General features: G+C 46.6%; 8 protein-coding genes across 8 annotated transcripts; 3 read left to right on the top strand and 5 right to left on the bottom strand.

Moving 5' to 3' along the window:
* The first annotated feature begins 1,711 nt into the window (after positions 1 to 1,711).
* On the top strand, positions 1,712 to 2,714 carry LOC132258724 (transmembrane protein 179). The gene is made up of 2 exons (XM_059756171.1): positions 1,712 to 1,918; positions 1,982 to 2,714. Exons 1-2 carry the CDS (start codon positions 1,809 to 1,811, stop codon positions 2,553 to 2,555), a joined length of 684 nt encoding a protein of 227 aa, XP_059612154.1. The 5' UTR covers positions 1,712 to 1,808; the 3' UTR covers positions 2,556 to 2,714.
* Positions 2,715 to 2,724: 10 nt separating this feature from the next.
* Positions 2,725 to 3,641, bottom strand: LOC132258436 (gastrula zinc finger protein XlCGF67.1-like). Its single transcript, XM_059755764.1, has 3 exons — positions 3,638 to 3,641; positions 3,451 to 3,517; positions 2,725 to 3,403 (listed from the first exon to the last, which is right to left on the bottom strand). The coding sequence occupies exons 1-3, from the start codon at positions 3,639 to 3,641 to the stop codon at positions 2,725 to 2,727; spliced, it is 750 nt and encodes a 249-aa protein (XP_059611747.1).
* On the bottom strand, positions 3,406 to 6,394 carry LOC132258435 (zinc finger protein 835-like). Its single transcript, XM_059755763.1, has 6 exons — positions 5,946 to 6,394; positions 5,658 to 5,885; positions 5,507 to 5,595; positions 4,494 to 5,426; positions 3,638 to 4,452; positions 3,406 to 3,517 (listed from the first exon to the last, which is right to left on the bottom strand). The coding sequence occupies exons 1-5, from the start codon at positions 6,129 to 6,131 to the stop codon at positions 3,672 to 3,674; spliced, it is 2,217 nt and encodes a 738-aa protein (XP_059611746.1). The 5' UTR covers positions 6,132 to 6,394; the 3' UTR covers positions 3,406 to 3,517; positions 3,638 to 3,671.
* A 39-nt stretch (positions 6,395 to 6,433) lies between these two features.
* On the top strand, positions 6,434 to 8,928 carry LOC132258712 (NHL repeat-containing protein 2). Its single transcript, XM_059756155.1, has 2 exons — positions 6,434 to 7,147; positions 7,205 to 8,928. The coding sequence occupies exons 1-2, from the start codon at positions 6,646 to 6,648 to the stop codon at positions 8,857 to 8,859; spliced, it is 2,157 nt and encodes a 718-aa protein (XP_059612138.1). The 5' UTR covers positions 6,434 to 6,645; the 3' UTR covers positions 8,860 to 8,928.
* On the bottom strand, positions 8,911 to 10,852 carry LOC132258717 (tubulin alpha-1 chain). The gene is made up of 2 exons (XM_059756160.1): positions 10,717 to 10,852; positions 8,911 to 10,321 (listed from the first exon to the last, which is right to left on the bottom strand). Exons 1-2 carry the CDS (start codon positions 10,717 to 10,719, stop codon positions 8,972 to 8,974), a joined length of 1,353 nt encoding a protein of 450 aa, XP_059612143.1. The 5' UTR covers positions 10,720 to 10,852; the 3' UTR covers positions 8,911 to 8,971.
* Positions 10,853 to 12,466: 1,614 nt separating this feature from the next.
* LOC132258585 (tubulin alpha-1 chain) lies at positions 12,467 to 14,169 on the bottom strand. The gene is made up of 2 exons (XM_059755947.1): positions 14,046 to 14,169; positions 12,467 to 13,897 (listed from the first exon to the last, which is right to left on the bottom strand). The coding sequence occupies exons 1-2, from the start codon at positions 14,046 to 14,048 to the stop codon at positions 12,548 to 12,550; spliced, it is 1,353 nt and encodes a 450-aa protein (XP_059611930.1). The 5' UTR covers positions 14,049 to 14,169; the 3' UTR covers positions 12,467 to 12,547.
* A 95-nt stretch (positions 14,170 to 14,264) lies between these two features.
* Positions 14,265 to 16,810, top strand: LOC132258584 (exosome component 10). The gene is made up of 2 exons (XM_059755946.1): positions 14,265 to 14,465; positions 14,522 to 16,810. Exons 1-2 carry the CDS (start codon positions 14,358 to 14,360, stop codon positions 16,775 to 16,777), a joined length of 2,364 nt encoding a protein of 787 aa, XP_059611929.1. The 5' UTR covers positions 14,265 to 14,357; the 3' UTR covers positions 16,778 to 16,810.
* Positions 16,803 to 17,986, bottom strand: LOC132258586 (crossover junction endonuclease EME1). The gene is made up of 4 exons (XM_059755949.1): positions 17,800 to 17,986; positions 17,269 to 17,732; positions 17,013 to 17,205; positions 16,803 to 16,958 (listed from the first exon to the last, which is right to left on the bottom strand). Exons 1-4 carry the CDS (start codon positions 17,875 to 17,877, stop codon positions 16,803 to 16,805), a joined length of 891 nt encoding a protein of 296 aa, XP_059611932.1. The 5' UTR covers positions 17,878 to 17,986.
* Positions 17,987 to 25,450: the final 7,464 nt, after the last annotated feature.

The raw sequence follows: 25,450 nt of genomic DNA, 5'->3' as shown, positions 1-25,450 counted from the left end.
TTCCACCTCATCTGCATTTTTTCCTTGGTTCAACTCATCCTCGAGTGCGCATACACACTCGAGAGTCACCCGCCGCGATTCACATCCATTTGCCCACTCTACGTGGCCGGAATGCGTAGAAGAGTGGCAATAATCACCCAAATATGTTCACAATCCGAACATGAGTAGGGGCTCAATGAGACACTGCGGATTCCGGGCATATCCGCTTTCCCGCTCAGACAGAGATTTCGCCTCGGTGGCCATTGTGGGTCACCCACAAGCTGTTGCGCAATACCATGGCTGCCGTCAGTGGGCCACTGAGGTGGGGCTATTGAAAAAATCCCTCATGACCGGGTCGTATCGGAATCCCAAATACCAATTTTGTACACACACTTGAAAACTACCGTCGATTCCATGCGTGGACTTCGCGATACCAGAGCGCGATAATTGCTTCCAATGTCTCTCATATACTTCTGTTCAGATTGTGACCATGTCCTCTCCTTCCTCCAGTTCTAGGAACAAAGAAGAAAGAAAACAACTCATCGTATCGCATTCAAACTAGTCCCCTCTGTCCCCCCAAGCTGTCCCCTTCTCCTCCTAATAAGAGAAAGAAAAAAATCGAGTGAAATCCAGAAACACTGCAAAGAAACACTTTTGACCACACAAGTCAAGGATTTTGAAGTGAAGGACAAAACATTATACCCTATTTAAGGAGATGAACACACACAAAATGAGTGAAGAGAAAAATCTTAATAGAAAATTAGCATTCGAGAGTAAGAATTGAGAGAAGAAATTTCATATAAAACTATTATAAAGAAAAAAATACTATGTAAAGTCTATTTCGATTTTTTGGTGTTTTCATTACCAAAACCAAATAGAAGCGGAAAATGCAAAATTAAAACAAAAGAATAATAACCCATGGAGAATTCACTGAATTCGCAAACACTCAGAGAGTCGAGAAAAACATCAATCTTGACCAAATAACACCACGTGAGAGAGAAAAAAAAGCAAAAGTTCTTCAGTCAATTCTCCATGGCATTCCACCACAGGAGAGCAAGATAAAACTGTCGGCAGTGTAGATGTATATGAGCAAATCCAAACCAGGCCAATATGCAAAATATGTGAAATTTGACTGGATTTCCAAATGATAAAATATTATAAAGAGAAAAAATGAAACCAAACTACCGAAAAATTATTATTAATTATTATTATAAATATATGTATATGTGATTATGTAAATTAGGATTAAAATGAAATATTATAAATTGTGAAATAGAAGAATTAAATGTAACTAATTGAAGGAAAAAAGAGTGTCTTTCAATATCTCGCAAAGCTGCGAGCTTTTGCACTGGAGTTGCCTGGTTATTTCCAGTCTGCTTTCCAGAGATTGCTGATGAGCGAAAGAGAGGGTATGAAAACACTGGTTTTCTCCCTTTCTCATCTGAGAATGAATCAGCTGTCAGTTGTTTTGGAAGGAAGACACACTGAAGTGTTTACAAACGGCGTAAATACACTGCAGAAATTCATATTTGATTGAGAAAACACCATTTATAGAGGATTGAGGAATTAGATTCTTCTCCAAATACCACATAACAGAGTTTGAAGATGTTCCATGTTGTAGATTACCTTATTCTTCACTGAATGCGCTGGATAGTTCCAATAGTAATCATATCAGTGGAGCATAGAGTCATTCAAACAGTGTAGCAACGTTCATTTTAAACATCTAAACCACCCAGAAGTTTCGCAAAAATTCTGCGTAGTGTGAATCATTGTTTTCAATTGGTCCACCCATATCAAAACACCCCAATTGAGTGGAATTAATCGCGAAAATGGCCCTCACAAACGTCCTATTGTTGTCCCAAATTGCCGGAAATGCCGTGGCGTTCGTCCTGTCTCTGTGCATTCTCGCGCCACTGAGCCTCCACGTCCATGAATTCAAGTGAGCTCCCCAGCAAAAGCGTCTTGTCTGCCCCATTGTTCACTGCCCTTTTGCGTCTTTCAGCGGAAAATGTCTCCTCTTCGCGCGCGGAACTTGGGGAGAGGAAGACGGACTGTTCAATGTCACCTGGCCATCACCCATCAACTGCAGCTTCCCTATCGCCACGGCTATTGTGCTGTTCATCGTCTCAATCATCCAGATCTACCGCTTCGCTCGGCTGTCCATCAAGCAAGAGGAGGCGAGCTTCTTGGGACTCTTTCTGGACGTCTTCTTTGGCTTCATTCTATCCTTGATGACCATCGTCTCGGCGATGATAATCACCATTGGCTTCATGGATTGGTGCTCAGATATCACACAAAGATTCCCATCGTGCGAAAATGCCGCTGGACAGAGTATCATGAAAGAGGATCAGAAGATCGACACTTCGGGCTTCTACATTCAAATGGGAACCGCACAATTTGGAGCCTGGGGCGCTTTTGCCACTTGCGTGGTGATCTCCGTGGCGGCGCTGCTGAAGCTAATCAACAATCACGAGATGACCAACATGAGAGTGTCCATGTACCTCGAGAGGCAACGCCTGGTCAACGAAGACGCCTCCAGGGAGAGTCTAGACGCGCCGGGAGACTTCTCTCACTAAGTCTCCCTCCCCAAGCGAATTTCCTTCTTGTGATTATTGCGGATATTTTTTCCAAATTATATTTCTACTCTAATTTATTGGACAGAAATCACCGAGAGCGATGATAATAAGATGATTTCTTTATGATTAAGGCAATGTCTTTACTGATCACAAATGTTGGGGACTCACCTCACTTGCTGTCGCTGCATTTGTGAATCATCTCATCAATGTCATCGCCCACATATTCCCCACACTGCTGACACATTCTGTGGAACTTCCGGATGTGCTTCTTCAGTGAGTTGGACTGCGTGAAATCCGCACCGCAGAAGGAACACTTGAACGGCCGATCTCTCGTGTGAACCCTCTCGTGCTCCTTCAGCATGTTCGATCGCCGGAAAGCCTTGTCGCAGTGACTACACTTGTGCTCCTTCACCATCGTGTGCATCTTCCGGTGCTCCACCAGATTTGAGTTGTAGGCAAATGCCTTGCCACACTCGCACTTGAACGGCTTCTCGCCACTGTGGCTGTTCTGGTGCTCATTCAGAGCCACTTGACTCTTCAACGTCTTCCCGCAGATCTTGCAGCGGAACTCCCTGTGACGTCTCTCGTGGGCGAACAGCAGAGGCATCGAGGGTAGTATTTCAGAACACTTAGAGCAACTGAACTTCTCCCCAGAATCATGCACGTTCCTCTCATGGCGATAGAGCAGGTATTTCGATGAGAAGACATCATCACATGATCCACAAGTCACTTTCGGTTGAGTCTCTTCGGCTGCTGCACATTCGTCGGCAGTGTGCTCCCGTGAGTGCTGCCTCAGGCCAAATTCCGTTGCGAAACTCAAGCAACAGACACGACAGGGGTGATCAGCTCTGTGGGCGCCCAGATGTCTCACAAGGTTGGATTTCCGGTTGAAAACATGGTGGCAAATTTCACAGACGAATATCTTTGATTCAGATTGTTTTGGCTCTTCTTCTTCCTCGACACTGAAAGGAGGAAAAAGAGGAGATATTTTAGGAACTGAGAGATTTATCGACTTTTAACGGAGATTGTTAGTGAAAACGACTTTACATCTGCTTTCTTACAACTATAAGAAGAAGTCTTACCCATCCAGAATATTGTTAGCTAGCTAGACCTTGGCTAGCTCCTCGTCAGTGAGGTGAGATGATTCCTTTTCATATGATGTGCCAGATATCGCTTCTGTGTGGTGTTGAAGCTACAGATGTGGCACTTGAAATATCCGCTCTCGTGTGTCTTGAGGTGCTTCTTCAGATTCGTCTTGAAGCCGAAGCGTTTTCGGCAAATATCACAGGAAAACAGCTTCTCCTTCGTGTGCGTCATCAGATGGTCCTGTAGTTGCTGCTTGAAGACGAATCCCTTGTAGCACAACTTACAAGAGAACCTCTTCACGTTCTCGTGGACCACCTTGTTGTGGATGTACAAGGACGAGAGACTCTTGAAGCTGCGTGAACATTCTCTGCAGCAATAATTCCTCTTCATCCCGTGAATGTGCTTCACGTGGTTGTTCAGTGTGGAGACACAGCCGAATAGTTTGCCGCAAATCTGGCACTTTTTGTCTTTGATTTTGTCATGAAATTGCTCAAGGTGATACTTAAAGCCACTTCTGGAGCGGAAAAGCTTTGAGCAAATAGGGCACTTTCCTCTTTCGTCCTTCTCAGTCTCTTGTGGATTCGCTGGAGGCTTCTCTGGCTGTTCGGTGGCTGAGATATGAGTAATCATGTGCTGCATGAGCTCTTCGCGATCCACATAGCCCTGGCACAGATCACAGAGAAACACTCTGTCAATGTGCTCTACCTCTGTGTGATTTCGCAAGAGTGCTTCATCTTTGAATGTTTGGGAACAGAATCGGCAGGGTTTCCTCACTCGTCTCCTAGCCTTCTTTCTCCTCAGCCGCCGTCGCCTGGAAATACACAGCCGTCATCAGCAAAGGATTAGGACAGCTTGGGAGGATGTTTGGCGTCCATGTGCCTCTTGAGATAGCGCTTCACGCGAAAAGTCTTGGAACATTCCGCGCACTCGAAGGGTTTCTCATCACTGTGAACCGACCAGTGTCGCTTCAGATCAAATTTTGTGCGGAACTTCCAATGGCACGTGTCACATTCGTAAGCCTTTTCGTCCGTGTGTGTCTTCTCATGCGTATGCAAAGCGGACAAGGAGACAAAAGAGTGATCGCAAGTGTCGCAGGCAAATTCTCGCTTCACAGAGTGCATCTTGCGGTGCACATAAAGAGCCGCCTTTTGCCGAAAAGTCTTCGCGCAGATCTCACACTTATGCGGCCTCTCGCCAGTGTGGGTCCTTCTGTGCTCAACGAGTGTGTAGTAATTGGCAAACAACCTGTCGCATGAGTCGCATTGGTAGTTCTTCGTCTTCAAGTGCACCTCGCGAATATGGCAATTGAGACCCTGGCGAATCCTAAATGATTTGTCGCACAGATGACACTTGAATAACCTCAAGCCCGTGTGAATTTGCCAATGCCAGATGAAGCTGTCCAGATGCTTCACAGTCTGCCCACATTCCTCACATCTGTACTGGATTTGGCCATTAACAGCCACACGGCATCGCATCAGCACCTCCGAATCAACCTTCGGGCGCGCTCCCATCAGTTCCTTCACATCATCGCCGAACTTGTGCAGCCTCAGCAAGTGCGTCTTGAAGTCCTTGCGCTTCGTGAAGGACGCATTGCATTTCGGACAGATGAAGATGCCACAGCGACGAGTCAAAGTACTCGATTTGCGCACTTCAGCATCTTTCGGAGCCTGTTCCTCCTCCTGTTCACTTCCCACCACTACCTCATACTCAAAGGCCTGGTACTCTTCATCGTCCCTAGCGTGAAGATCTTCGAAGCACAGAGACGAAGACATGGCCAGAACGTATCTGCAAGCAAAAACCGACACGTTATCTTCTGTGCTTCAAAGACATCATCACGCAGGAACATGGGCAGATAACCTACTCACCTGGCATCTTCATGAGTCTCCTCAATGTCTTCCTTGACCACCTCAATCATGTCCAGATTTTCTCCCTCATCTTCCTCATTTTCGTCTCTCTGCAAAACACATATTTCCATCAGCAATCTTCCCTGGTGAATATCACACATTGTCACATTACCAGGTACTCTATGTGCTCCTCCATATCCTCCTCCTCCATCTCTTCCTCCACAGCTGGAACTTCCTCTTCTTCCGGAACTTCTGGAGGATCTTCATTCTTTGTTTGGTTCACCATGTGAGAAAACTTCACATTCATCTCATGACAGCTCTCGTAGAACTTGTGCCAGGAGCTCAAGGTGTTGCAGCAGTGAATGCATAACTTCTTCGGCAACTCATCCTCCAAGGAAATCTGCAGAGCAGCGGAAAACAATGAAAATATTCCGGCAATAGAGAGTGAGGTTATGCTTACTGATATGTTGAGGTAGTCTTCGATTTTCTGTCGCTCCTCTATCTCATTTCCATCCTTGGTGAACACAGAAAAGGAATTTATGTTCACATTTCCACAGAGCCTGCACATGGAGTTGAAATCCAGCTCGATAGGCTCCAGATTCTTGGCGTTCTTCCCTGTCTGGAAGAGTGAGTCCGCGTTGGCCATTTTCACCTGATTTCCTCGATCGGGGTCGCTTGTATATTGATTTCCACTTAATTCATCATGCAGAAATAGTCATAATTATTAGGGAAACTAAGATAATAAGATGCTTTTCTAGGAATTCCTCGGGATCTGGAACGCTACTACCCTGTACACACTTTGAGAAAAACATGGCAAGAATTACTGCGGAATATTCCATCAGGTCGATGGAATATCAACGGGAAGGATGATTAGTTTTTAGAAGAAATTCGTCGATTTCTTCAATGAAAAGAATCAGAATACTACGTAAATGCAACACATTCATCCCATTCATCAATAAAATCTTTCATTTCATTGGAATACGACAGAATTTCCAATCTTGACAACACATGTCGACGATGTCGGCGAAGCATTGGAATTTTCCACTCCAAAATCCTCTGACAGAGTAGTTGTCTACGGGGGATTGATCGTCAATTTTGGAAAATTTTCAGATAAATTCGCAAAGATTCTCTCCCTTTTGAGAAAGTTCGCGTGCGTGACCATGAGCGTGGAGGACAGTGAACAAGTGGAGATGCTGGATCTGCTGGCGTACAACTGCAATCACTTGCGGCACGAACTGAAGGGCGCTCATGGTCCGGACGAGGAAGAGGAGATTCTCAAGGTCTACCTGCGGAAGGCGGACGAGACGCACCAGCCCATCGGGGACTTCAAGGAGGACCTGGACTGGTTCAACGTGGAGGACCCGCTGACGCTGAGCGACTCGCTGCAGGGGAAGATTGTGGTGCTGGACTTCTTCACGTACTGCTGCATCAATTGCATGCACATTCTGCCGGATCTGAAGCGGCTGGAGGAGATGTTCACTGTGCAGGACGGCCTGGTGGTGATTGGCGTGCACAGCGCCAAGTTTGACAACGAAAAGGACTCGGCCAACATCCTGTCCGCAGTCCAACGGTACAACATCACTCATCCTGTGGTGAATGACGTCAACTCAAGCATGTGGAATGAGCTGAACGTTCAGTGCTGGCCAACTCTGCTGGTTCTAGGTGAGATTGTCCCCCGCTCCTGGCCGAAAGCCCTCACTCCATCGTCTCTCTTTGCAGGTCCTCGGGGAAATCCGCTGTTTGTACTCATGGGCGAGGGGCATTTCGATCTCCTGGTGAAGTACATCCGCTCAGCATTGCAATTTTACCAGGAGTCCGGAGTGATCAGGCCCCAAAGCCTGCCCATCAAGCCCTCAACGGATCTTCTGATGAAGACCAACCTCAAGTTCCCGGGGAAGATTGCCTGCTCCAAGAGCAGCGAGAGCGAGGACATTGCTGAACTCTACGCCATATCAGACTCAGGGAATCATCGGATCATCGTGATAAATCCTCAGGGAGAGGTGCTGCAGAAGATCGGAGGCAAGGCTCCGGGCTTCGTCGATGGCTCCTTCAAGGTGTGTCGCTTTGACTCGCCGCAGGGCATCGTGTTCCTGGACAGTGACACTATCTTCGTGGCCGACACGGAGAATCACGCCATCCGGAAGATCGATCTGCGGACGAAGACCGTCCAGACGGTGGTTGGCACCGGGAAGCAGGGCACGGATCGCGTTGGTGGCAAGATGGGAACCGAGCAGGAGATCTCTTCGCCTTGGGACGTGGCTGTCTATCGCACGAAAGACATGGACATGTCGTTCCACATGGACGAGAACGCAATTCCCGAGAAGGTGCTGCTCCTCATCGCCATGGCGGGCACTCACCAGATTTGGGCGTACTTCATCGATGACCTCATCTGGTGGAAGTTCCGCAAGTGCTCGGCCGGGACGTGTGCCATGATCGCGGGCAACGGGAACGAGGAGAATCGCAACAACGCTTATCCCACGAATGCCTCCTTCGCGCAGCCGTCCGGACTGGCCGTGGCCAGGGACGCCAAGGAGCTGTTCATCGCCGACAGCGAGAGCTCGTGCGTGCGGAAGCTCTCGCTGAGCGACGGAAAAGTGTCTGGCGTTGTGGGTGGCGAGAGAAATCCCCAGAATCTCTTCGCCTTCGGCGACGTGGACGGGAAGAATGTGCTGGCCAAGCTGCAGCACCCTCTGGGCGTGACTTACAATCCCAAGGAGCGTCTCTCCTACGTGGCGGACACGTACAATCACAAGGTGAAGCGAATCGATCCGCTGGCGCAGAGCGTCGCGACACTGGACGTGCTGGGACACTCCTTTAACGAGCCAGGAGGACTCTGTGTGAATCCCTCCGGCAGTCTCCTCTACGTGGCGGACACGAACAATCACACAATCGAGATCATTCATCTGGCCACTCTTGAGGTCAAGCCGCTCACCATTTCCTTCAACGCGGCCGGAAACGACGCAATGAAGCACCCAGGAACACCTCTGCAGTTCGGGAAGTTGACCCTGAAACCGCTGGGCGGAAAAATTCGCCTCTCTATGAACCTCGTCCTCGAGCAGGACTTGGGATTCACGGAAGAGGCGCCCCAGAAGTGGAACGTCTATCTCCCCAATGACTCGTGGTACGTGAACCAGCAGAACGGCTCTCTTCGCAAAGGCCAGACAGTGGACATCGATATTACGGTGCCTCCAGCGAGCTCCAAGCTGCAGCTGGACAACTTCAGCGTCCACTTCAAGCTGGCGTTGTGCGCTCGAAGCCTCTGCTTTCCGCGCTCCTTCTCAGTCGCATTTCCCGTGAGTTACGAGAGTGGCGGCTTGGATTGTATCATTGAGGACGTTCTCGTGAAGATCGACGAGACAATGGTGAAATTGTAGCATTGTGTTTAATCGTTTTATACCACCCACAAAGAGAAAAACAATAAAGCCTTATGTGGAGCCATTTTATTCGTGAGTGTGAAACTCATCGGCTGTGCACCGGCCAGAGGATTCAATACTCCTCGGCGCCCTCATTCTCGCCCTCGCCGGAGTCCATGCCGACCTCCTCGTAGTCCTTCTCGAGAGCGGCCAAGTCCTCGCGGGCCTCGGAGAACTCGCCCTCCTCCATGCCCTCGCCCACGTACCAGTGCACGAAGGCGCGCTTGGCGTACATGAGGTCGAACTTGTGGTCCAGACGGGCCCAGGCCTCGGCGATGGCGGTGGTGTTGCTCAACATGCACACGGCACGCTGCACCTTGGCCAGATCTCCGCCGGGCACGACGGTGGGCGGCTGGTAGTTGATGCCCACCTTGAAGCCCGTGGGGCACCAGTCCACGAACTGGATGGTGCGCTTGGTCTTGATGGTGGCGATGGCGGCGTTCACGTCCTTGGGCACCACGTCGCCGCGGTACAACATGCAGCAAGCCATGTACTTGCCGTGGCGCGGGTCACACTTCACCATCTGGTTGGCGGGCTCGAAGCACGCGTTGGTGATCTCGGCCACGCTCAGCTGCTCGTGGTACGCCTTCTCGGCGCTGATCACGGGCGCGTACGTCACCAGCGGGAAGTGGATGCGCGGGTAGGGCACCAGATTGGTCTGGAACTCCGTCAAGTCCACGTTCAGGGCGCCGTCAAAGCGCAGAGACGCCGTGATGGACGACACGATCTGGCCGATCAGGCGATTCAAGTTGGTGTACGTGGGGCGCTCGATGTCCAGGTTGCGGCGGCAGATGTCGTAGATGGCCTCGTTGTCCACCATGAAGGCGCAGTCGGAGTGCTCCAGAGTGGTGTGCGTGGTCAGGATGGAGTTGTAGGGCTCCACCACGGCCGTGGACACTTGCGGCGCCGGGTAGATGGCGAACTCCAGCTTGGACTTCTTGCCGTAGTCCACGGAGAGGCGCTCCATGAGCAGCGACGTGAAGCCGGAGCCGGTGCCGCCGCCGAAGGAGTGGAAGATGAGGAAGCCCTGCAGACCGGTGCACTGGTCGGCGAGCTTGCGGATGCGGTCGAGCACCAGGTCGACAATCTCCTTGCCGATGGTGTAGTGGCCTCGCGCGTAGTTGTTCGCCGCGTCCTCCTTGCCCGTGATCAGCTGCTCGGGGTGGAACAGCTGCCGGTACGTTCCGGTGCGCACCTCATCCACCACCGTGGGCTCCAGATCCACGAACACGGCGCGTGGCACGTGCTTGCCGGCGCCGGTCTCGCTGAAGAAGGTGTTGAAGGAGTCATCGCCGCCGCCCACGGTCTTGTCAGAGGGCATCTGGCCATCGGGTTGAATCCCGTGCTCGAGGCAGTACAGCTCCCAGCAGGCATTGCCGATCTGCACTCCGGCCTGTCCGACATGAACTGAGATACACTCACGCTGTGGAGAAAAGACGAAAATTTCATTAGTCTCACTTCCTCAAAGGCCGGATGTCTTAATCATTTCAATTGAAGAAGGCGAGAGAAAAAAAAATCCAAAATGGCGCCATTGATGAGTCATCCAAGAAGCCGGGTGTGGCTCAATTTTCCTCCCATTTCACCCAATATTTCGCATCTCCGTGCCTTTCTCTCATCCAAATTCCCTGCTTTGACGTCAGAGGCTCCACTTTTTTTGCCACACAGTGAAAGTAACGGGGAACTTGAGGAGAAAGGTCAGTTTTCTTCTGCAATGCCACGTTGCCGCATTGCGGTAGATTTTTATCGCCCTCAAATACACCCTCTTTTGATACCGGAATTCCTCTAAAACCCTTTCGAACTGTTATAAAGTCTACTCACCATCTTGAATTGAGGTTCTTTTACTTGATTTCACTTGAGAATTAGAAGAAAATCTAGAATTTGTTGCACACACACAGGCAGTGATGTACCTTCGGCGTCAAACAACAAAATGATGTGGGGAAATGGTCCGCTACTGCTTTTATAGACCTCTTGACGTCACACATATGGCGACTCGTTGATTGGCTGGCTGTGCACTATGGTGGGAGATGAAATTGAAAATAGCGATTTAACGGTTGCGCTCTTGTGGGTATGAGTGTGAGGTGGAAAATGCAAATAAAGCTAATTTTTATATCTGCACATCTATAAAAAAAGAAATTGGTGAGAATCCAGTGATTTGGAAGTGCTTTTCAGAGCAAAAAGTACCCATTCGGCAAAGAAAGCCGAAGAAAAGGGGAGGTATGACGCGTATGCTGCATAAACAAGTTTGAGGAAGAATTCTCTCACGCAAAGATACACCACGAAAAGTATGGATTTTAGCAAAAAATCAATAATTGGTATGAATTTCGTGATTGCATGCACCTTTTGGTCGAGTTTCAGGGATATCTAATGAGGAATATCGGAGAAAAAGCCTTTATTATTTTCATGTGCAGCATTTGCTCGAAGGGCGTTCACTTGGCCAACTGTCAAATAAGGCTGGAGGAAAATTCAGTTTACCAATTTATTTTAGATGAAAATCTCCCAGATTGTGGTAATAATACCCAGAATCGTCTTCAAGGCAGAATCTAGACACTCCAAGAGAGATAAATCCCGGCATTCGAGAAGAAACACTCCCTGGAAGTCTAATTTTATCCTCCTCCAAATTTCTCTCAAAGGGTCTGCGATTCACAGAGACGTTTTCTAGCATCCCAAAATAGGGAGTCTATTTCTGGCCAGGAAAGTTCATCTGCATTTCCCCCAGAAGACAATTTCTCGGTGTCTGATGGCCAGTTTTTGCGGCGGCTCGCGACAGCGAGTGGGACGACTTTTGCACGAGAATCAATGACATCATTCACTGAATCGCGAGTGATTTCTCACTCAAGAAAATCGTGACCAAATCCGGAGAACTGGTTCTCCTCACCTGCCCACTCTCCAGCTCTCGCATTGATCGAGAAGCGCCTCCAAAATTGGCCGTCTGGTGAGAAAATACATACGCTTTTAGCATGAAAATCGATCTTCATGAATCACGAGAGTCGTGCCAATTTGTCCATTGATTTTCTTGCAATGTTGCAACTAATTTTGGATGAAATTCTCGCTGAATTCCCACAACAATGTGTAGTCGCACGGATTTTGCTCAAATGTAGAGGAAATGCAGAGTTTTGTCAGTGGAAAATCGCCCTCAATTTCATCTCTGACAATAATCGCGTGAGAAAAGAAAGTACAAATTAGGCGATTCAGGGTCAATAAACTGTTTCTGGCGTTTCATCTCAACTGTTGCTTCGATGGAAATATTCTGGGAAAAGATCTTAGAACTTCCTCTCAGTTTGTGGAAGAAAAATATTGGCGCCGCGAAGCATGAAAAATTAATTGGCTTCAAGTACGGCTCAATGAAGTTTGCGGGAGGGAAAAAGGTGAGTCACGCGAGCTTCTCTGCAGTATTGATAAACTGTCCTCTTCGTGCTTTTTCTGCTTTCCCCAAGCGCAGGACTCTTCCCCACACCAGAGAAGCAATTCAATTTCAAGGGCTTCCGAGGATGACTCATCGCACAGCGTCAAGGCGACTGTCGCTGAATTGATTCAACAAAGAGAAAATGCGAATGAAAGAAACATGAGATTTCTGCTTGAATTTCCGTTTATTTTTCACAGAGTGAAAAATGGAAATCGGGAATGATCCCTTGATGCGAACGACAGAGATTTAATACTCCTCGGCGCCCTCATTCTCGCCCTCGCCGGAGTCCATGCCGACCTCCTCGTAGTCCTTCTCGAGAGCGGCCAAGTCCTCGCGGGCCTCGGAGAACTCGCCCTCCTCCATGCCCTCGCCCACGTACCAGTGCACGAAGGCGCGCTTGGCGTACATGAGGTCGAACTTGTGGTCCAGACGGGCCCAGGCCTCGGCGATGGCGGTGGTGTTGCTCAACATGCACACGGCACGCTGCACCTTGGCCAGATCTCCGCCGGGCACGACGGTGGGCGGCTGGTAGTTGATGCCCACCTTGAAGCCCGTGGGGCACCAGTCCACGAACTGGATGGTGCGCTTGGTCTTGATGGTGGCGATGGCGGCGTTCACGTCCTTGGGCACCACGTCGCCGCGGTACAACATGCAGCAAGCCATGTACTTGCCGTGGCGCGGGTCACACTTCACCATCTGGTTGGCGGGCTCGAAGCACGCGTTGGTGATCTCGGCCACGCTCAGCTGCTCGTGGTACGCCTTCTCGGCGCTGATCACGGGCGCGTACGTCACCAGCGGGAAGTGGATGCGCGGGTAGGGCACCAGATTGGTCTGGAACTCCGTCAGGTCCACGTTCAGGGCGCCGTCGAAGCGCAGAGACGCCGTGATGGACGACACGATCTGGCCGATCAGGCGATTCAAGTTGGTGTACGTGGGGCGCTCGATGTCCAGGTTGCGGCGGCAGATGTCGTAGATGGCCTCGTTGTCCACCATGAAGGCGCAGTCGGAGTGCTCCAGAGTGGTGTGCGTGGTCAGGATGGAGTTGTAGGGCTCCACCACGGCCGTGGACACTTGCGGCGCCGGGTAGATGGCGAACTCCAGCTTGGACTTCTTGCCGTAGTCCACGGAGAGGCGCTCCATGAGCAGCGACGTGAAGCCGGAGCCGGTGCCGCCGCCGAAGGAGTGGAAGATGAGGAAGCCCTGCAGACCGGTGCACTGGTCGGCGAGCTTGCGGATGCGGTCGAGCACCAGGTCGACAATCTCCTTGCCGATGGTGTAGTGGCCTCGCGCGTAGTTGTTCGCCGCGTCCTCCTTGCCCGTGATCAGCTGCTCGGGGTGGAACAGCTGCCGGTACGTTCCGGTGCGCACCTCATCCACCACCGTGGGCTCCAGATCCACGAACACGGCGCGTGGCACGTGCTTGCCGGCGCCGGTCTCGCTGAAGAAGGTGTTGAAGGAGTCATCGCCGCCGCCCACGGTCTTGTCAGAGGGCATCTGGCCATCGGGTTGAATCCCGTGCTCGAGGCAGTACAGCTCCCAGCAGGCATTGCCGATCTGCACTCCGGCCTGTCCGACATGAACTGAGATACACTCACGCTACGGAGGGAACAGAGAAAATAACCGTTAGTGCTGCAGATGGTCATAGAAAGCGTCTCCACAATGGCCGCCAATTTTTTCAGCCGCCGCCCCTTTCTTTTTCCTTCCATATCTCACTAAATACTATGAATTTCCCGACAAAACTTACCATGATTGATGATTATAGCTTCTTCTTTGCAACTGATTGGAATTTAATGTGAAATTTGTAGGATTTGTCGCGTAGCTTACGAAGATTGTGATGGGACTTCGTCGGCCAAAGACAACAAAATGCTAAGGAGAAATGACGCTCACTTCAATTTATAGGCGATTCCCCTCCACTTTCTTCCCAGTCGAAGTGTCGCTGAGTTGCTGGCATGTGATTTGCGGTTGACTTGCAGGGGAAACGGGATGTCATAGGAAGTTGGGAAGCGGTTTGTTTTTATTCATTTTCTAATCAATTAATGATTTTTCTGCATATAAAATGAGTGATATAGAGACTATAGAGGTGCCTGACACGTCAGACGTTGAAGAGATGCCTGTGGATGGCCAGGAAGCGGCTTCGCAGGAGTCAATTGAGGATATCACGAAAGTAAGGTTAAGTTCCCATGTGTTTTAGAGCAAAATAATGAGTCCCAATCATTCCAGGACGGCCTCTCGAAGATCATCAGTGCCACGAAGGCTTCCATGGCTCTCCCGACTGGTGCCTCCAGGGACTTGTACACAGCGCAGCCCTCATTCATCAGAGTGATGAATCAAGAGTCGGACAAGATCCTGAACATATTGGGGAAAATTCTCAAGCATCAGAACATCAAGGGAAATATCAAGAGGAGAGACGATGACGAGAAGACAGACTTAATCCTGGAGTGCAATGATTCCATGTTGGAGCGGATCAACTCGAATCTGGACGAGATGTCTGGCCTGAAGAAGGCTCCAGAAGTTGTTCTCGTGCAGGCGGAGCTTTCTGGGAATGCGCCAGAGAAGAAGCGTTCGTCACTTACTGGGAAAACATCAGATGCTAAACTTCTCACAGCCAGAAACATCCTAAGACCGCAAGTGAACTTCAAAGTTCCAGTGGACAACAGAAATTCGACTCCTTTTGAGCCCAAAATCAAGTACAAGCCGAATAGCTTAAAGCCTCTGGCTGTCTTGCCTGAGTATGGCGAGGACGGGAATATAGAATCGTATTTGCATCCATACGAGACAGAACTCAACAGATTTGATGTTCCTGAGGAGCAATTGACGAAGACTGAGCCACAGAAGCCAAAGTCTTTGGCAGAAACGCCGCTAGTTTTCGTGGACAGTGCGGAAAAGCTGGAGGAAATTATGAAGGAGTTGGAAAAGTTCAAGGAGATTGCCATAGATCTTGAACATCACTCGTACAGGAGTTTCCAGGGATTCACGTGCCTAATGCAACTGTCGACGCGCGTGAAGGACTATATTATAGACACATTGGCGCTCAGGGAGGATTTGCATGTTCTGAATGAAGTCTTCACGAAGCCCAGCATTGTGAAAATCTTCCACGGAGCGGACTGCGATATCGAGTGGCTGCAGAAGGATTTCTCGCTGTACGTTGTGAATATGTTTGATACGCATCAGGCCGCCAGGAAGCTCAACTTCGCCAGGGTTTCTCTGGCGTACTTGCTGAAGCACTTCTGCCAGATTGAGGCAGACAAGACGTTTCAGCTGGCCGACTGGCGAATCCGACCGCTACCGGAGGAGCTCGTTGCTTACGCCCGTCAGGACACTCACTTCCTGCTCTACATCTACGACATGCTGCGCAATGAGCTGCTGAAGAAGGCCAACTTCCAGCCCAACTGGCTGAAGAGTGTCTATCAGCAGAGCACGGAGATTTGCATGAAGCGCTACGTGAAGGTGAGACTGACGCCAGAGTCTCACTTGAATCTCTACACGAGATCCAAGAAGAACTTCGACAATCGCCAACTCTTCGCCTTCCGGGAGATTTACAATTGGCGCGATGTCGTCGCCAGGGAGGAGGATGAGAGCTATGGCTACGTTCTGCCCAATCACATGCTCTTCTACATCGCGGAGATGCTGCCGCGAGAGATGCAGGGCATCTTGGCGTGCTGCAATCCCGTGCCGCCGCTCGTGCGGCAGCATCTTCTGCATCTGCACAAGATCGTGCTGAAAGCACGAGATCAGCCGCTGGAGAAGATCATTGTGGCCGAGGAGAGACCTCGAGTGGCTCCTGGAGAGTTGATTAACATCAACAGCTTCCTCTACTGTCCCCACGATCTGCCTCAGGGAGGAGAAATCAAGGACAATTTGCCAACACTGCTTGCTGGAAATCTCCTGGGCGCCAAAAGCAGTGTGATTCGTGTGAATTTAGTGAAATCCCATCCACAGGTGAGTGTTTTCGAAGCTCCTGCCGCCCAGAAAAGCCTCCCGAAGATCGCCTTCGTCAGTCCTTATCAGAGATATCGAGCTGTGATACCAATTGCCGAGGAGGAGAAGCGAAAGGCGCAGCAACTCGAGGAGATGCAAAAGCAAAAGCGTCGCCTTTGTCCAGATGCATCAGAAATCGTGCCGGAAGTTCTTGACATCAAGCAAGAACCTAACTTTAGTGGCAAAAGGAGGTCTGAGGGTTCTGCTGACGAGGTCAAAGCGAAGATTCCTCGCGTGGAGACACAGAGAGAGCAACCCAGAGTGCCTGAGAAGGACGAGAAACCGAAACTGAGCAGGAATCAGAGGAAGAAGATGAAGAAGATGCAGGCAGAAGCGAAACTTAATGAATTCGACTACACTTCAGTGGATTTCAGCAAGTTTCAAGGAGGATCGAAGTCGGGCGAGAAGGCAGGAAGGCAGCAATATGCCTCGCAGTTCAGGAGTCGCGGGCAGAAAGCGAAGAATGCCGACAAACGACTCAACAAAATCTTTCGTTAGTCATTGATGAATAAAGGAAAGAATATCACAAGACAGTGTCCGGGTTTTCTGTTGTATACAGCGTGCAGATCTTCCTGCTGAGTTCCTGGCCGACTTTTCGCTGAGCAGCCAAAGGACCGCCAGAGCGCCTCACTGGGATGTTCGCGAGGAGGTTTTCTGGATCATCCGAAGCATCGAGGGCCTGAAAGACAGATAATATCAGCGTCTTCTGTGAGTCCAACTGAGGTTTCCTTACATTGACCAACAGCCGAGGCATGGGATACGCTCCTGTGATGGCCTGAGCTGCCTCCAGGGCGACGTGCGGGAATTTAATGAGGTGTTCCTGCCACAAGCGTGAGTATCCGGCCCCATTTTGAATCTTCACGTTGCCCTTGCTGTGGCTGCTGAAGTAGCAATCCTCAGAAAGAGCTTTCTCAATTTCCTCCCTCCTGAAAATACCAGAAAACATTGTAATCACTAGTTCTGGTCAAGAATTCTTCCTGGAAACTCACTTGAAAGGCGTTTCGGCGATGCTTTTGCTGAACTGAACCACAGTGGCGGCTAAATCTGCAGGATTCTCAACCAATCTGTGGCAGCAATTGTACATAATCTGAACCTCAACGAGACTCATCTCAATATCCATCCGGGAAACAGATTTCTTACCCTTCCGGAAAGTCTCTTTCAGTCCATAAACAATAATCACTGGGGTTTTCCCGGGAAATATCCCTTTAAGACTTTCTATTCGTCCCTTGAAACTGTCCTCCTTCACGCTGTCCAGCATCTCCTGACCAAGAATCACATACAGAAGAAAATCTCCGGATTCTGGACATCCCTCAAAATCTCGCCTCCAAGTTATTGTCATGGGAAGCATTTGTGATTTAATCTCACTTTGCATGTCAGCCTGGGAAAGTTCCTGTGTAATCTGAGAGCCGCATTCATTAGCTATGATTCCAGGATCAATCTCAACAAGGATATGCTGGAAAAGTTGGGAAATTTACAAGATTTCTTAAGACGTTTCCAAGTACTCAAAGAAATGGACTCACTTTATGACATTCTCCAGGTTTCAGCAGGTTCTTTCTCTGTTTCACATGTTTCGTTGAAGACTGCGAGTTTTCAGCCATTATTTCTTGTGCGAATTAATAAATATTTTCAATGAAAAACTGTGTTTTCCACGAAGAAAAGCACGACTGAATTTGAATGTAAACAAAACAACTGCGCCGACAGCGTTTTAGCGGTGAAAAGATAAAGTACCCGTGCTGGAATATAGATGTCTCTGACGGTGGCTGGAGAATTTTTGGGAGCAAAAATGTTTCTCGCGAATAATTTTTATAAAAGTGCGTAAAAAGATGAGTATTTGTGAGTGAAAATAAGTCTAAAAATATTGAAATATGTTCTATCATTGAATACATTAATAAAAGTGAATATTTTTTACATAAATGTGCGTGTATTTTGTGTTGAAATTGAAAGAAAGAAGATTGAAAAGGTCAGTGGAATATTGAAAGTTTATCTCATGTTTATGGGAAAATTATGTTGATAAATAATATAAATCATGCAGAAATATAAAAGAAAATTCTTCTCGATTAATTAAAATTATCACTGAATAAGTATTTGCTTGTATTTCATTGAATTTTTTCAAGAATCAATTACACTATAGAAAAGCATCAAATCGCTTTATTTCAATTGAATTTCTTCGTATAAAAGTAGTTACAAAATATTTTAAGTCAAGTTTAGCTTGTGTTTAATGTGAGAAATTCTATAAAGAAATTAATAACAGTGAAATTCTGATTATCAGGAAAGAAAGTGAAGTGGAGTGAGAGAAAGTCCCGCCCACAAAGAATCATGGCTGACTGAAGACTTCCCTATTTTCCTCTACTTTTCACGCTAAATAAGTGGTTTTTTACACTAAAATGATGATTTTCTAATGAAAAACACCTTCCAAAGTGACTTTATACGGAATTTCTCGGTTGTTTTCCGCTTGAACAGTCCAAAATTGAAGAATCAAAATATTTCTGCGTGCACAAAACATTTGCAGGATGTTTCTCCTCTGCAAAGGATGCAATAAAGGGCAATAAAATGCATTTGATTCAATTCAGAAGGTTCCATTCGAGTTGAGATCCTTTGCAGAATGCCGAGAGATTTCCATGGAAAGAGCTATAAAGTTGATTGAATGTGATATTTTTAGTCATGAATGCCTAAAATGAACAAGAAAAAAGGATCTCAATAAAATCTCAGTTTCTCTTCCACGCTCATTAGTGCGCCATTCAATCATTTTGGCCGCATTTTGCGTGTGGCATCGACTTAATTATCGCTCACCTATCAAAGGTTCATTTTTACTCGAGAATTTACTTCACTGAACCGAAAACTGATGAGTCAGGAAATTGCTATAACGCGACTTTTCTCGTCATATAATAATCTCTGACGCCATTTCATCGGTGCCAGATGAACATAATCCGCAGAGCAGATGAAAATGGTGGAATTCCCATTAAATCACCCTCCATTAGAGCGCTCTTTTATTGCCTTTTCCATGCCATTGCGAGGGGTTGAACGCCCTTCAATGGCGACAGAGCTCTTTATGGACATTCCTGCGGGAAAACAGTAATGGCGCGCGCTGAAATTGCTTTTCGTGGAAAGAGGGCGGACGCAGAGAGTGTGAGCATCTGGTGAATCATCTCGCGAGGAGATTTAATGGCTTTATTTGCTGGCTTTTTATGTGGATTAAGGAGGAAAATTAGATTTTAATCAATGCGAAAGATATTGATGAGTTTCTGCATGCGAACAGAAAATAAAATCGGTGAACATTTTGAAGTTGAATTTGTTACATTCAAGCTCATATTCAAACCAATTGTGCACGGACATCTTTTGATGAGTAGATGACATTTTGGTATATAATGCTATCGCGAGATTCATTTAGGATAAACTTTTAACTTAAAATGCGAATGTTTCTCACTTGATTATGCTGTGTAAATTATTAATATCTTTGTAAGAAAAAGGCGCAAAGAAAATTGTTTGGAAATGAAACTTGTTTAATAAATATTATAATAGAAAATTCTTTCCAGTAATTTTATTGAATCTTTCTTTGATAATAGGACAATTTGAGATGATTTAAGCCTAAGATTAGCTACTTAGATATTTATTTAATACTTGATGAAATCCTCCTTTTTCGTGTGTCGCTATGAAAATGGTTTAAGATGTGTGATGGAGTTTTCAGAGAGAATCTAGCTCTAGTTTAATGTTCGATTCTTTTCTCAGGCCTTCTCTGACTTTTTCACAGCCAAACAGATGCCCAAAAGCAGAGTCATTCTGGGTTGGACGATAAAATCGAGGGGAAGTTTTCGCCTCTCGATAAATTTAATGTTAATTCGATTTTGCAAAAAGCGCCAGAATACAAGAAAGTTAATTTAATTTGGTGGATCAACAAAATTTTTACTGCTTTGCGCTGGGGTGGCTTTTTTCTTGCGCTGCTCCGCCCGCCAGAGCGTCGTAAAAGCCGGGCGGGAAACTCCATCGAAAATGTGCTGTTTTGGAGGGAGCGCGCGCGCGGGGGTGAAAAAAGGGAGGATATTGCGATCCTGCGTAGCGTCTTTTATTGGCGCACCCATTAAAGCGGAAGCAATTTAGGATGTTTGAGTGTAGAAATGCAAATATTGTTAATGGAAAATCCAACTTTTATGGCTGCCTTTCTGCTACATTTGTTCCTTATCTCCGCTCTGCCATGCGAAAATTGATGGACGAAGCGGCTTGGGAGGGATGAAGCCACCCCAAGTGCTCATCCGAGTGCCTCGGCGCGGGAGCGTTGGCGTGGTTGAGGAGAGAAGAAAGAGCGCCGACGGATTCAGCGTGGAATTTTATTTCCTCCATTTTTCACTTGAGCTTGAGAGGAATTTTTAATGAGTTTGAAATGTTTTATAGCGAGTCTGTGTGATTTACGATGAATTTAGAATATTTTGGGGGCTTTAAATTTTCCGATATCCACTCAAAGGGCGCGTCCTTTCATCCTCCATTCGGACTTTTACTTTGTTACTCCTCGCTCAATCTGAAGCATTTCTCAACTTGTTTTACACCACAATTGAATGCAGTCCACGCAATTTCCGCCGAGAAGATTCAATGGCAGAAAAATTTCTCGCAGGAGGGCAACTTTTATGGATTTGTTGTTCCTCCTCGTGTGTCTTTTCACCACAAGATGAACAATAAAATTATGTAAATTGACCAGAGAAGCCACACACATCAGTATTTTATTGTTACTATTTTATCATCAACAAAGAAATTGTGTGATATCTAATGCCGAAGGCTCAGGGAAGAGAATCATGGTGAGGAATTTTTCGTCGTGAAGATATGGTTGAGGAGAAGAAAGAGGCTTCATTAAACGCCATTTAAAGTGATTTTTTTTCTCTGGGGATTGTTTTATTGTGTCTCTCACAAGATGGGATTTTTTTGGGCCCGAAAAGCGCGCAGGATTGGTTGGTTGAGAGTCGTAAATTAAGATGAAATGTCATTTAGGAAAATTTATCGGCCAAGAGTGGATTCATTTGGGTGAGAATTCACTTGTGCGCGAGGCATCTTTTCTCCTCTGTCCGCGTGAGTTTGTCTAATAAATCACAACCATCTTGGCTTTGGATATCAAAAGATCACTTTTTGAACAACGACCCGTTCTTTCTCCGTTCCGTCCTTATAGATATTGAGGATTTTTTCGCCAGACTATTTGCATCTGATCACTTCGAAGGTGGCCAAGAAACTGAATGAAGGAGTTCCATAGAAATGCACTGCGTGGAAGGTGAGGCGATGTGCCAGGAAACAAAGTGAGAAACGAAGAGATAAATGTCTCTATTAGTTTTAATAATTCACACTTTGTTAACAATCTTCATTGTGTACTTTTGAACTGATCAAAACACACACGAATGCCTTTTGCCTTCGTCTTGCCGCCAAACATCTCCCAAGATCATGTCTCAGAATTCTCTCTCTCGCGTGCAAAGGAATCTTCTTGGCAGAAGTTTCACTTTTAACGGTCCCGAAGAAGAAAGGCAGAGCAAAAGGACTCTGCCATGTATAATAAAAAGTGAAACTTTCCGGGGCAAAAACAGGCTCGTCGCATGGAAGTAGCTCGAGAGTTTGCATACAAACCCATTGAAAACAGTGACCGCACATAATTGGTGAGAATGAAGGGAGCATTTTACGAGATGTTTGCCCGAGAGAAGGCCCGAAAAGGAGTTAAATGGGTGAATTTTTTACTCTAAAATCCACAAAGTAGCTCTCATAAAAATGTGATCCTTGTGTTCTCGGGAAGTCGGCAAAAGGGCGCGCGAATGTTTGAAAATTGAGCCTGGTGCGGAGGATTTTATTGCACCCAGAATTCATCCTTTTCGGGATGAAAAGTAGCGATGAGAAACCCAAGGGAATTCTCGAGAACTCACATTTGTTTAACACATAATAAATATTTGGGATTTTTGCTATCTGTTGAATTACTATTTTGTCTGATATGTGCTAAAACTTAGTTTTTCCTATACAAGAGCATCCTTTAAAGACTCCTTCAATGCGAGCAACGCTTTAAGGACGTTCTTCTGAAGCTCTCAGCAGTGAAACTTGTCCTCGTGGCTCCCATCTTGGATGCGTGTAAAAGTGGGATTAACAGTATTTGGGGCGAAAACCACATTTGCCAGCTTCATCAATTTTCCACCCTCTTCGCACCGCGCCCTCTGGGAGGCCCCCAGAAATGGCGCTGAGCGCTTGAGTGGGAAAATTTTATATGCGTCGAACGCATTTCATTCCCTTTTTTCGCACAGAAGATCCCATAACATTCCACCACCCTCGCAACTCGTGCAGAGAGAGTGGGTGGTGGATTTACGAGGGTGACCCAGAGTGGGTGGTCGGAATGGGGTCGTAAAAGGCAGAAAACAACCCTCAAGTTTCGCCACCAAAACGACAAAAGTTTCATCGTTGCCATAACATATAAAATTCAGTGGGTGTTATTGCTTGAAGGAGTTTATTTTTATGCCGTGGATGCTCTTCGACCTCTGACCCGGTGGGTGGGTCACTTTTATGGAGTCAGCTAATTTTCCCCCAAACGTGCCATGCTGGACTGCTTTTTTTCTTGCAAATTCTGCAGAAGAAAAATGGGTTTTCGTGACCAATTAAATTGATTCCACTTGTGAGTTGAGAGAGAGAGAGAAAGAGATTTTGAGACACAATCCCAAGAGAAAGAATAACGCTATTTTTATAGTGTTTTATTGTCTATCGCGTCGTGTGTTTTTGTCATCCACGAAATTCTCAATCCATAATCAATATCTTCTCGCATTTTTATGCCTTTACTGCCAATTGAGGAACACCATCGCGGACTCAGCAGATGAGAATGAGAGGAACTGGAAATTTTTTTCTAACCTTTTATTGGTACTGTAAATCTCCTCTTTTTTTGCATCCATCAGAGCGACGGTCTTATTAATTGATTGGAATTTCCATTTCGATGGATTTCTTTGACCTCAATCCAGCCACTCAATTGGCGTCAATTGAGGAAAATTGGATTTCTCTGGTGACCAGCAACTTTTTCACATCCATCGCACGCATTGGACGGCGAGAAGCCATTTTCCCCGGAGGATTAAATCTCTCTCATGTCTCGCTCAGTCACTTAAGGCCGCTTTTTTCTGGCCTTAGACAAAGGCACATCCATAAAAGTCAGTCTGATTTATGTCGCCTTTTTGTCAGATTTTTCAGCCATGGCTGCTGGCTTTTGATCACGATGACGCTCTTCTTCTCTGCCTCTGATTCATAACTCCTCCTCAGCCATCGCTATGGAAAGTATACCGAGATAAGGGTCTCGAATTTCACCCCGGAGACGAGCTGGAAGGGAACGGAGAAATGTGAAATATTTCTCAATCTCTCATGGGAGGTTCCGAAAGACATCCAGAGTTGGAAGACTGAAAGTTAAGATTATACCATAACTTTGTATTGGAGACTTTGAATATATTCTAGAATTTCTCAGCTCATTCTTTCCAACACATTGATTTCCAAATTAATTCTTATTTGCACATCCAATTGTTTAGTGATCCTAAAACTTTATCAAAGACCTCATCTCAACTCTGTTCCAAAATGAGTGATTTAGTAATTGACTGATACTTTGTAGCTGCAAAGAAAGAGTCTCAAAATTGGTATAAGAACTGTCGGAGAATGGGAGGGTGAAGGAGCTTTTCGTGGCAATTGATTTATTGAAGCGAGTGTCATATTTTTTCATTGAAGAAACGACAGAATAATTTATCTATTGCGTGTGTGAAAGAAATCTCGAAATTCTCCTGGCTTTTATACCAACAAATTGGCTTCGATGGAGTTCTTTGGGGTGTAATTTTGGGTTGTTATTGGATGGCAAATAGAAATTGGAGAAGAGATACAAGGGTGAAAAAATATTTGTTAGAAATTGGTCTATAAAATTGCCGAGACCCTCTATGAAAGCCAGGGAGGAGGATTTGGATATTAGGCGAGAAAAGTGAGATAGACAGAGGGATTTGTTAGTGTTTCATGGTGCAAATGGAATTCATTGTGATGTACTCAAATAAATAAACGTCCAAAAGAGGATGGCAATAAAGTGTCATTTGCTCTTAATAAATTTTAACGATTTTCTCACACCATTCATATGGAGGAAGAGATTCTTTAATCAGCTCAAGAGAGTTGCATCAACAGTCAACATTGTAGGGCAGCACAAAAAACCCCCCTAATCTTCACGATATGGATACAAGATACACGCGAAGACGCTGCGGATGAAAAAGAAACTTGTGCAATAATTCAACAATCATCCTATAAATCTGTGAGCATTGTCGGGGAATTATTCATATCTGGCAGATGCAAGGAAATTTTCCTTTCCATTCACCAAAGACCTTTTAGAACAAAGGCAATTGAATCATTTGTCGCGAAGCTCAAAGAGAATTTTATCAATGACTAAAGGTGGAATTTTATCAAATGGGTTTTGTTTGTCTTGAAATGTGAGCCAATTTCTCAACTGTCGCATGACTGACGGTGGGTGGGTTGCAAGAATACAGACATTTTTCACTGAATTTCCCAGGAAAGTCACCCATTTCTCAATTTTACCCGCAGATAAAATTTGCTCTATTTGAAGCTCTCTGTCCCCTAACCATCAGAGTCTGACGTGTTTTGTGAGGAAAATATGTGTTATTTATCTTAGAGACATGCGTTAGAACGTTGCTTCATTGTAGACTTTTTGTTTTGCACATTGCTTGTGTAAATAAATGCGTTGATTTTCTATTCAACAAACAGACAAATTCACTCTCAAGTGCGAAGCATATGCTCCATGTGAGTTTTCTTTTTTTCCCACCTCAAACTCGCTTTGTAGAGCTCTAGAAGGATTGTAGTGTCACCGATCAGAACAATTTTGCATTTTTCTCCTTTAAATGACACTCTTTGTTCAAACATGTAGTTCAAGCGTTCTGCTAAAACTCGTGCCATTTTCTCATTGGCGATATAATGTATAAAACATTGTTGCTCGAGTTGCAAAACGGTAAATTTTATCTGGTCATATTCACATCATAAATTTACAAAGTTTAAAGCTTTGGATTCGTGTCCGGCAATTTTTCATACCACATCACTTTCCACCCCCTTTCTTGGGTCGCTTTCACTCATCCCGTGGCGGAGCTTTTGAGTTTGCGCCTGAGCGTCAGTGGGTGGATTCTTGGGCATTTTCGCTGTGGAAATGTATCG

Source organism: Phlebotomus argentipes, unplaced genomic scaffold (genome assembly GCF_947086385.1).
Source record: "Phlebotomus argentipes unplaced genomic scaffold, Phlebotomus argentipes genome assembly scaffold_4, whole genome shotgun sequence".
Taxonomy (NCBI): domain Eukaryota; kingdom Metazoa; phylum Arthropoda; class Insecta; order Diptera; family Psychodidae; genus Phlebotomus; species Phlebotomus argentipes.
This window is presented reverse-complemented; position numbering and strand designations above follow the sequence as displayed.

Coding starts and splice junctions, on each gene's coding strand:
- LOC132258586 (XM_059755949.1), bottom strand. CDS start 17,877: ATGGCTGAAAACTCGCAGTCTTCAACGAAACATGTGAAACAGAGAAAG. Junction 17,733..17,799: donor AACCTGGAGAATGTCATAAA/GTGAGTCCATTT, acceptor CAACTTTTCCAG/CATATCCTTGTTGAGATTGA. Junction 16,959..17,012: donor TGCCTCGGCTGTTGGTCAAT/GTAAGGAAACCT, acceptor TCTGTCTTTCAG/GCCCTCGATGCTTCGGATGA.
- LOC132258724 (XM_059756171.1), top strand. CDS start 1,809: ATGGCCCTCACAAACGTCCTATTGTTGTCCCAAATTGCCGGAAATGCC. Junction 1,919..1,981: donor CTCCACGTCCATGAATTCAA/GTGAGCTCCCCA, acceptor TGCGTCTTTCAG/CGGAAAATGTCTCCTCTTCG.
- LOC132258436 (XM_059755764.1), bottom strand. Junction 3,404..3,450: donor TCTGTGAAATTTGCCACCAT/GTTTTCAACCGG, acceptor GGGCGCCCACAG/AGCTGATCACCCCTGTCGTG.
- LOC132258435 (XM_059755763.1), bottom strand. CDS start 6,131: ATGGCCAACGCGGACTCACTCTTCCAGACAGGGAAGAACGCCAAGAAT. Junction 5,886..5,945: donor AAGACTACCTCAACATATCA/GTAAGCATAACC, acceptor GCTGCTCTGCAG/ATTTCCTTGGAGGATGAGTT. Junction 4,453..4,493: donor GACGCCAAACATCCTCCCAA/GCTGTCCTAATC, acceptor GTGTATTTCCAG/GCGACGGCGGCTGAGGAGAA.
- LOC132258712 (XM_059756155.1), top strand. CDS start 6,646: ATGAGCGTGGAGGACAGTGAACAAGTGGAGATGCTGGATCTGCTGGCG. Junction 7,148..7,204: donor GCCAACTCTGCTGGTTCTAG/GTGAGATTGTCC, acceptor CTCTCTTTGCAG/GTCCTCGGGGAAATCCGCTG.
- LOC132258584 (XM_059755946.1), top strand. CDS start 14,358: ATGAGTGATATAGAGACTATAGAGGTGCCTGACACGTCAGACGTTGAA. Junction 14,466..14,521: donor CAATTGAGGATATCACGAAA/GTAAGGTTAAGT, acceptor CAATCATTCCAG/GACGGCCTCTCGAAGATCAT.